Below are 11,109 nucleotides of genomic sequence, written 5' to 3'. Positions count from 1 at the left end.
TTAAACCCTCTCTCCCACTGGCACAGGACTCTATCTGGGTTCTGCTTGGCAGGGGCACAGCAGCCCCTGCCAAGCTATTCACTCACTGTAGCAGAGTAGGCGAGGGCATGGGGAGGGTAGTGGGGATAGGGGGAAAAGCATGGGAGGGACTGCCCCCCCCAGACAAACTCCAGCTGGATTCTGGGACCAGGGAGGGGGTTTGAACCTCCTTCCCTGGCTCAGTGTGCTAGCCCTGGGCCAGAGCATGCCCCCTGCTCTTGCTTGAGCAAGTGGCATGACCACACCTCAGTCTGGGGCCAGTGCACTGAGCCAAGAAACGGGGTTTACAGGCCCCAGCCGAGGTTTGCCTGGGGGGGCAGTCCCTCCCAGGCTTCAGTCCCTTCCCTTTGCCAGTGGCTGGAAGACTGGGAGGCATGCTCTAGCACCTCTCTGGCTTGTGGCCTGAGCCACTGCAGACATGTGGCTGCATTTCCTGAATCAAAACTGAATGCCTGGTCACTTGATTTTCAGTTTAATCTCTGCAACTTAAATTGACCTGCAAAGACTGAATTGACTCAGCCGCAGGTTTTTTGACTGTCTGTGCTTAGGCCAAGGGTGCAGGCTCCCATTTTAACTCATGGTGGTTTACATGAAGCCCCATGAGTTAGAGTGCCCCCCCAACTCGACAGACATGTGCCTGTTGAATTGGAAAGGGAGGGGAGGGGAGGGGAGGGGCAGGAATTGAGCCTGTATGCAGGAGCCGGAGAAGCCTGCCTGCAGCCAAGGAGCATCCCTCCCCTTCCCAGCTCCAGGGATATCACCAAGGAGAAGCAAGTTCCCAGATGGGGTTTGCTGGGCCTGAGCCAGTCCACTTGCCTCCCTTCCAGCTCAGGCCAGGCAAACCTCAGCTAGCTCACCCTCCTCCCTCCCAACCTGTTAACAACCCTGATTGTGCAACAACTTAACCCTAGGGAACACAAGTTCCCTAAGGTGTTCTAAGGTGGAGTGTCTTCTTCTGATAACTCATTTTATCAGGATTAATTTGTTGTGCAATTGGCCACTTTAAAAGTTCTCTGCAGCCATGTATGTGTATCACAGCACTGCATTTTCAGGGGATGATTGAAAAACATAACTTCTATCTGTGCTCTAAGTTAGAGAGAAAGAGAGAGAGAGAGCATGAGTGAGTGAGAGAGAGCAGTGACTTTTGCAGAGAGGCTGCCAAGGTGCTGTCAGTGAGCTCTAACAAGGTTGACATGGAAAGGTGCTCTCTGAAAAGCCACAGGCAGCTTACTCCCCAGAGATAAGAAGGCTAATCATGTACTAAGGTTCTCTACAATATGCTTTCTCTGAAACTTCCCCATGCATTGATTGTTTGTTTAAAGAAACTGTATGGCCATCAATTGCCTGTTAACGTCCTAGAGGAAGTAGAACTGCAGGGTCTGAGTCTGTCAGACCAGCTGACTTAATACATTTGACTCACAGGAGATACCACCTTTCCACTTAGTCTGATAATAGAATCATATGATTTTACTTAGAGAAACTGGTGAGAGCTTGAGACCCAAGACTTAGAGGCAAGACCAGACAGGGTGATAGGAGCAATTTGCCCAACAGACAAATTTTATAGGTAGGGACACCACAACTTATAGGCAAACTTTCCCTCCATCATACACTGCTAATCGCCAAAATTACATGTGTTTGCATTGAGAAACAAGGTCAACAAAAACCTGGAAGTTTAGTGTGTATTAAAAATTAATATTTTTAATGGATAAGGCTGAAGTTGACAGATTCATATTAGGACCTCCTTCCTATCCAACCTTTTTTTGCTTCAAAAAGATAAAAAAGCCAAGAACAGTAGAAAAAGAAAGAAAAGGGAAATTGAATCTATAATGGTCTAATACTATGGTATAAATAAAATGATTCTCTCATGCTTCCTGAACTTCTGGTGCCTTTGGCCTGCTCATTGGCCACTTTCAATTGGAGGGATGGGGATAGTCTTAGCCCCTCTTAGCCCACAGCCTGATGGCAATGTATTGGGAAATGAGGATGTCTGGATTCAAACTCCTCAGAATGAGTGGGGCCTAGAAACTGCGTCTCACCATTCTTGGGTGAGCACTAGCCTTCTGTGCAAAAAGGTGGGCATCAGTACCACACCATGCTGAATGTTGACATTTAGGTATAAAGCAAACACTTCACATGTTCCTTGCTCACTCGTGTATTTGGGAACTTGGGCAGGACTTGAGTACTATCACAGGTGGAACAGGGTTAGAAGGGTATGAAATGGGTGAGGGGTGTTGAAGGCTGCCTTTCATCATGCTCAAAAGAATAAGTTTAGTGAACAGAGTATGGTGGAGAGCTTTTCAGGCTAAGATGGAAGTGCCTACCTGAAAGTTAAGAAATACGGATGCCCAAACAGGATTCAGGGTGTTTTGTGAGGGGTTTTCTATGATTATATTTACTGACAGGCTGGCATTCAAAAATAACATGTACCTTATGCAATGAAGCGGTGCTTTAGAGGCTTACTAGGATTTGGGTCTCAGTTCACAAGTTTGTTTACAAGCTAATCCTAAATCTTGAAAGATGGATCAGCTGTGAATTTTTTCCCTATCACTGTTTTATTTAACCGATTTATGTTACCATATTTTGTCATGTACAATACACCCCAAAATAAGAGATGCATTTTGTTTTTGAAAGGCAGAATGAAGGGAAAAAAGATATTTCCTTGTAGGTGGTAACTGAATTACCGCAGCTAGGGACCTGAGCCTGATCGTTGTTCTGCTCCCTGTGGATTGCATGCAGAATTTACATTTGCATTTTCCTGGTAAGAGGCAGAAACAATACTTACCACATTTCTTGCATACAGTCCACACACAAATTTCCTGCAGCTGGTTTTTGCAAAGCATACATGTTATATGTAAGAAAATATGGTATTTCAAAGAAATTCTAATATTAATTCCTCTCCAAAAATAAGTAACATAAAAATTCTATTGTTACTCCCAGATAATTAAGTCTCCAGTCTATTTCCTCCCAAAATGAACTGAACTGATTTTAACAATGTTATCTTGCAGTTTAAAAAAATAACACAAGGAGGGATTCTTTACTGGAATTATGAGCAATAAAGACTTTTAGAGATTTCATCTATACTGCAGCCCAGTTTGAAGATATCTCAATATAATACAGGGAAATCAATTTACAATGTAAATGATTGTTTTGCTTTGCTTTGCTTATTTTACTTATGTTTAGCAATTTGATTTGTATTAGGTGTAATACCCAACAAAACATCATCACTATGACATTTTTGATGATTTCTGTGATCCTTTCAATATAACCCTTAGTCACACATTCATCTTCAAGTAGATAATACCAGCAAAACAAAAAGTCCTTCCTAAATATATGAGAGGTGAATTAGATTATTTGGTCTACCTCCTTATTCTTCCATATAATTATAATTTTGTCTTGGCTCAATTAAGCGTCACAGATTCTTTCCCTTCTTTATACTTCGACAGTTTCTTCTCAACATATACCTAAACTTTAAATATATTCACTACTTTCAAAATGTTCTTTTTGCCTAATAACATCGCAAACGGTGACTAGGAAATTTGCCACAAACAAGAGAGTCTGGGGATCACCTGGGCTGCTTCCCTGCCTTTGTCCAATAACATTTGCACAAATATGCCCCTCTGGGTTTCAAACTTGCCAAACTAGAAACACATAGAATCACCCACATTTTCTTAGTATGGCTTGCAACTCTTCTTCCAAGCCAAAGAAATTCCTTCACCCCATACAGTATTGGTAACACCAAGTATTTAAAAATATTTGGTTAAACAAGAAAAAAAGCAACATCTTAAAAATCATATTTTTTTAAAAAAAGAGTTAAATTCTTTTTATTTACACTCTAATTTACCTTCTGGTCAGTGCTGTGTAATGTTTTCAAGCTTTTCTTTGTAATGGTCAGGCTAGAAACTCACTTTGAAAAATAAAAGATAGGATTTTTGTATAATCACATGCCTCCAGCAGGAGGAACTTTAAAGAAAAAAACCCCACCTATTGCAAGAGCAATGCTAAAATGAGAGTTAACACAATGCTTAGTACTCTGCAGTTGGGCTTTGTAGCTGGATTTTATTAAACTCTTTTTATCCTTGTTGCATTGGTGAAAGGATCTATGATAGTTTTGTTCCTTATTGTCTCTAACAGTTGTTACCTGTTTCCTTTATCATTAACACATAATCCAGTTTAGTTCATTGTAACAAATATAGCACACTGCTGGGAAAGTAAAAGCACCACATGCATTAAGAACTCAGATTTCTAGGCATGCTTCTTTTTGTTAATGTTTTCTAAGTATTAGTGGTATATCTGTGGTAGTTTGCATTTCAGAAGACTGATAGTTCTATACTGGGGACACATTTGGAAAGGAAAAAAAACCCCATCATTTTCTGTGGCTCACAGGAAGGATCTATCAGCATAAATTCTAACTGGCACATAACAAAGATATTTTATTACACGTATTATGAATGATTAGTATTTATTAACATAAAATATTTAGATAGAGTGAATAGTGCAACTTATAATATGACCTGCTATTTCAGCCTTAGTTAAAGGCATGTTAATTTTCCCATTAGCAACAACTATTTTTATGGGTTCTTAACCTTTTGCACAATTTACTGTTTTACAAAAGAGCCTCCACAAACTATAATGGTCCCAGTGCAGCCATTAAAGCCATCAGAGAAATGAGTGTCATTAAACACTGCCTACACAAGTATTTACATGTTAGAACAAAGTAACTCTACAATAGTCAATACAGTCTATTGGGTAAATCATGAGACTACCTTAAACCAAAAACTGTCAATATTGAGGAGATGCTGGATTCATGAAAACTGCAACATTATCTCTGTGAACTGAAATATAAAACAATCAATATTTAATGATAGACCATCGGGCAGGGTTTTTTCTACCTACAGAACTAGATCTAGCTTGTCCTGAACACTGGCATAAGGAAGAAAAGAAAAAGTAGGGCAATGACCACAATCACCTCTTCTAGTGCATTGTACCATATCTTCCTATATTTTGGGGAAACAAGGTCCATTTGTCCCCTCCCCGCAACCTACGTAGAGAAAAGAGCAAAATGTTTAGGAACTAGGCAGAGCATTGTTTTTACCAGACACCCAGAAGCTTTTGTTATGGCAGCACCTAAAGCTGCAGCTCCCCCTGCCCAGAACACCGCGGAGACTAGAGGGGAAACTGCCCCTCACTGAGTCACGTGCACTCTCCCTCCCTTCCAAACTGCTCCGGGGTAGCATGTTGTTGTGCTGCCCTTATTATGGGCTAGATTGAAATCTAACAGTTTAGCCCTAAGAAACGAGCCCTGTCTTTGTACAAACACAAGGCACAATTTCTACTACATCACTTCACTGATAAGAGGAAATTAGTTCCATATTACATTTACATTTTCATGTATGACTATGACATTTATATACAGGCATAATGACAGAGAGTTCAACATGAGTGAAATCACTTATTATTAATGTTGGCAAGAAATGGTAAATGTGAGCTAGCAGAATTGAAAACACCTTCTTCAAATCTCCCACAAGGAAACACCTTTTGCCAAGAAAAATGTCACAGGACAGAACATGGTTTCAAAAACAAAGTTTAATTATTACAACAAAATGTGTTTATTTTAGTAGATTCTGTTTTATCACAGATTCATAAATATGCATTTGGATACCTTATCCTTGCACAGTGCCAGTTAATAAAATGGAAAGGTTTAGTGGTATATTTACATTGTAAACCCATATTCAGAAATATCTGGAGCTACCCAAAAATAATAATTTAAAATTCTTGAAAAGGTGACTTTTGGAACAGAGTTGTGCCTCTTTGTTCAAAGTCATCTTTAGAAATAGAACTATATACCACTAGGCATTACGGGCCAAATTCTGCTTGCCAGTATAATCACAGAAATGATATAGACTTCAATGGGAGCTGCACATAGACAAGAGCAAACCACGGCTTATAGAACCACATAATGGAATAGCTTTATATTTTACACAATCTATACAAATGACACTTTTAAAAATAAAAAAAAAACTGCCTACACTCAAGGCAGGAGCTGTCTTTTTCTTCCACTTTTGTATAGTATCTACCAGACTGGACTGCTGGTTTACAACTGGCACTACCACAATATAAGTAATTCAAAATTTATTACGAAACAAGACCATAACATAGAATATACATGGTAATTGCACAAAACTTACAAAATACTGACAAATCCTTTTAGGACCAAAATTATAGCAATATATTTCCTGCTGTCTGAGGGCAGAGTATACACATCTCTGTCAGTACCTTTTTTGTAAACATTTGTTGACTAAAACACAGGGTTTTTTTTAAAGGACCAGTTCCAAAAGCCCAGTGCAGATTAGGCCCCAGTCCTGCAAGAAGTTCCTTTCTAACAATCCCCAGGATCCCAGCGGAACAATTAGTTAAACAGCAGCAGTATGCCAATTGGATTGGAGCCTTGATGCATAAGTATTACAGAGTTTGGTCTTATATATATTAAAAGTGGAGAATTTGGGCAACAGAGATGATTAATAAAAATACTTAAGCTTCCAATTTTAAAACATTTTGAAATACCTTGACAGTGTCATTTTGACAGTATATATCATAAGCTTTTATTATTGTTATCAAGTTAAAGAAAAGAAACTTTATAGTTTATGATCATAGGATTTGGCAAAAAATGTAGCCATATTAAATAAAATTCAGACTGTTCTATACATTAGTTTTTTTTAAAGAGGAAGAGTAGCAATTTTGTATACCCAAAGATTATGAGACAATTTAATAATTTCAGTGTTATTTGGGCCTTTTCTGTCTACAGATTGCTCATATAGTATAAAATATAATTTGGTTGAAGACTATAATGATGGTAATTAACGGTATGTCTCTTAATTCTAATATCATGGAAATAAGGAGAAATGCTTAAATTAGAGTGAGTTGGCAGCACTACACCCTCTTATGAACTTAATATTAACATACTAATTGGTGAATATTCCTATTCATTATCACTTACAGACCTATACATTGATATTACAGGAACATTAGTAGATGTAAGGATAGGCCACTCCCACACCTTTCCATCTGTATGAGATAAAATAGGGTCAAATCATCACAACCAAAATCAGCTCTAAATGGCATGGAAGTAATTTGACTCCTTTTATAACCTGTATTTGACAGTTCAAGAAGCATTTCAGATACATTATGTTAATAGAAAGTGATTCTGGATAGAAATTGATTCTGGAAGTGATAGCTGGAAAGAAATTAATGACATAACAAAGCTAATTAGCATAGTTACTTCCACTTTATCTTATAAATGGAGGATGGTGGAGATAAGCGAACACAAGCAATCCTGCATGATTGATTCTTTCTGAAAAATAATAGAAACTGGCAGGGGACTTGTTGAAAGGGTAATTGCACTAGCTTAGGAACTTTCACTGCTGGTCTTGGCCATTGGGATAGGAAACAAAAATAAATATGTAAATAAAATTAAGGGGAAACTAAAAGAGAAGACAGAGGTACAAACCAACATGGCACGTTCATTACCAGACAATCCTTTGATTATTTACTATTTTAAAAAATTATCTTTTTAATGTCATCCATGTTTCTTCAGTTCTTCTGAATGCATCAGACACCTGTATTTATATAACAAATATGTGCATACAAGAGCACATACACACACACTTTGGGGAGGGTCACAGAATATTACTAAATGTAAAGATAGACAATGACAAGAAAAAGGAGATTTTCTATTGAAAGTATTACAGAATCTGTCAACCTACCAGTTAATGTATTAGATCGTATGTAAACTCATTAAATCCCTTACATCCTTTATAACTCAATCCCATTATAATCTTTCAGGTATAGTTTCAGCAAAAAGAGAAGTGAATAAGAATATATAGAATCTCTATACATAGCCAAGGAGGTTCCATGTCTTCATCTCTCAAGATTCAAGAGCATGTAGCTAGAGCACTTCCACCTCACCAAATGAAACTATTACCACTATAAATCCTAACAATTTTTTTACTTCTTGTTAGCTGTTCATGTTGAATACAATTCTGTATATTATTAATATATATACATATATCAATAAATATATACATTACCGTGTAATTAAACAACAGTCATGTATGATGCTGTCTTCCACAAATATTCCACTTTCTTCATCAGTTTCAAGAAGATGACCATTGTGGTACCAATGTACTTGAGTTGTATTATCAACATACGTTGCAGTGCATTGAAATGGCAAGCGGTCTCCATGAAAAACAACTTGTCTTTGTGATGGGATCAGTTCAAAAAGAGGCAGTTCCAAAGGTCCAGCTAAATAAAAAGAAAATAATGTGATTATCTTAATAGTTACGCTTCTTACAAGTGTGACCAAGCAATAGAGAAGAAAATATACATTTCAACATTCTTAGTTATCTTTTTAATTCTTTTGGGCTAGGGACAGAAGTTACATGTAAACTGATTTAAGTGATCAGAAACCAGTTCAAATCTGTAACACTACAGAACTTCAGTGCACATAAGCCACTTTCAAAATGCCCAAAACTGGTTTAAGATAAACCTGGATGGATGTAGTATCAAACTTAACTGATTTAAGTTAAACAAGTTTATTGAATTTCTGTCCCAGATCCCCTCCAGATTCAAGTTAACTCACAGTTCCCAGCATCCCAGGATGCTTTGCACCTCCACCACACCCTGCCCCCCTCGCAGGGCTAGCCTTGGCCCAACCCATCTGCTCCAGCTGAGCAGGGAGGTATGCTCTAGAGCCCCCCGGCTTCTGGCTTGAGCCACTGCAGGCATGCGGCTGCATTTCTGGAACCAAAAGTGAATGCCTGTTCACTTGCTTATTGATTCAAACTATGAAGCTTAGACTAACCTGTGAAGACTGAATCAATTTGACCTTGGTCTTTTTGACTGCCTGTACTTAGCCTCAAAGGATAAAACAATACGTGCAATGACACATGTATTCTTCATCTAAACATCATTTTTCTTCTTAGGTAACACAGTAAAAATAAACCTTTTTCTGTTTATTATGTAAAGCCTGGTACACATCATGAACAGAATGGATTTCTTCTGACTTTTCCACCATTAATTTTCCTTATTACACAATCTCATTAAATGAGATCTTTTGGGGTAGGGTTCATTCATTGGCTCTGCATTTCATTTACTAACTGGTGATAACATAGCTGCTGCCTGAGAATAGTCTTGCAAAGATGTACTCTGCACCATCCCAAAATAAGCTGAAGCAGAAGGAACTGTTTGGAGTCAACTGTAGAAGGAGCCACTTGATCTGCTTATGCAAACATAGCATTCCAAGGATAGCATGTTTCAAAGGGCTTGCTAGAGCACCATAGTTAGCTTTATGACTTTGTTTCCAGCACAAATGGCAGGATCAGGTTTTCTACGGAGAAAATACATTTCCTATGCAACTAGTTAAGCACTTAAATATAGCTCCATTGCATGCATGTAACTACATACCTTTTAATATAAAGACATTACATGTTAAGCACTGCTGTATGTAGGCCAATTTAATTGGTTAGTTGGGGCCAGCTTTAGAAGATATGCACCCTAAGAAAACTATCTGACAATGGAAATGCTACGTAATTTAACTTTATCTTGGAGTTAAAGACAGATTCACATTCACCAAGAGGGTATAGTTTTCAGGTCTGACCCAGGACCAATTTTAAGGCTTTTCTGCTTTGGTTATTTTTAACCCTCAGGGGCACAGTCTCTCACTTTTGGGCTTTCTGGCCCTTTCTTGGTCTATTGAGATCTTAGGCTTTCAACTCTGGCAGTCTTAGCAGCTCTAGAACTGGTAAATATCAAATTGTTTGCATTATTCTTATCTGCTATCACTGTGTATCAATAAAATTTGCCTATTATAGAATGGAAAGGTCCATCTGAAGGTTTTGAGTCTGCCTGGAACAAGGTATCTGGGTAATAAATCCAGTGCCAACAACCTGCTTACCACATCTATGCAATTAGCCAGCAACCCCAACTCCTGAGGTTGTTGTCCTTCCATACCCTCAGTGTAAAAAGCTGGTGCTGTTATCACTTTGCCAATAATCAGACAAAACAGGATAAAATAGCTAGATTTTCTCTTCATATGTGAATTATTACTTTCTGTGCTATACTGGAAAAACTTAAAATGTTAACAACAAAAAATGGCTTATGAGGCTGTCATAAGACTAAGGTATAAAGGAAGGCTTTAACAAGTTTCAAGAACTTTTTTTTTAATCACTCTCATTTAGGGCTGAATGTCATGACATAGTTGAGTTTAAAAGAAGTATAAAATGCAATTTGGTAATTCAAAAAACCACCTCCTTCAATTTTTGAAAAAAAAAAATTAACATATTGGAGACTACCGGATGGAAGTTTACCATATTAAAACAAACACCCTTTTTAGCCCAGTAAATTATGATCTCTCCCAAATACCTTGTGTGAGCTACTTAATGGATATGACAATAACCACCCTACAGTGCATTTAGAGAAAGTGAAACTCATTTTGTTAAAACACAGGTGGAAATAAGCCACAGTGAACACTTATATGTCAGCAGAAAAACCTCCTGGAACTTTTCAGAAGACAAAATGTGTTTATTTTAGTAGATTCTGTTTTATCACAGATTCATAAATATGCATTTGGATACCTTATCCTTGCACAGTGCCAGTTAATAAAATGGAAAGGTTTAGTGGTGTATTTGTGCTGTAAATGTTAAATCACATTGGGTGCATCTACACATTAATTAATATGCTGTAATTATGACACATTAAGTTTAGTACCTGTTATTACAGGTACTAAACAATGCGCTAATTGGAACTACTGCGCATTAGTGCAGATGCACCCTTTTTATGTGACGCTTAATGCACATTGGACTAATCTACTGTGCATTTGTGCATTAGCACAGTTTTTGCCAGCCACGCTAATGTGCAGTACAATTAGTCCAATGGACATTAAGTGTCTTGTGTAGACATGCCCACTCATTTTCATAAACTGTGTTTAGTACTTTTAGTATTTTTCTTGCATTTCCTACATACTCCACCAAACAGGTTTCAAAATATCCAAATAAATGTTCTTTTAAATATAGTGGA

At 37.9% G+C, this 11,109-nt stretch overlaps 1 protein-coding gene across 1 annotated transcript in view; it reads right to left on the bottom strand.

Annotated features, from left to right (window-relative positions):
• LOC102385859 (adhesion G protein-coupled receptor A3-like) overlaps positions 1-11,109 on the bottom strand; it is a 529,567-nt gene that overhangs the window by 279,999 nt on the left and 238,459 nt on the right. The window contains exon 7 of the mRNA XM_014523782.2: positions 8,124-8,337. Within this exon, the coding sequence (XP_014379268.2) occupies positions 8,124-8,337 (214 nt within the window). The remainder of the gene's footprint in view (positions 1-8,123; positions 8,338-11,109) is intronic.

Source organism: Alligator sinensis, unplaced genomic scaffold, assembly GCF_000455745.1.
Source record: "Alligator sinensis unplaced genomic scaffold, ASM45574v1 scaffold151_1, whole genome shotgun sequence".
Classification (NCBI taxonomy): domain Eukaryota; kingdom Metazoa; phylum Chordata; order Crocodylia; family Alligatoridae; genus Alligator; species Alligator sinensis.
Note: the sequence above shows the minus strand (reverse complement) of the source record. Positions and strands in the feature narration are given on the sequence as shown.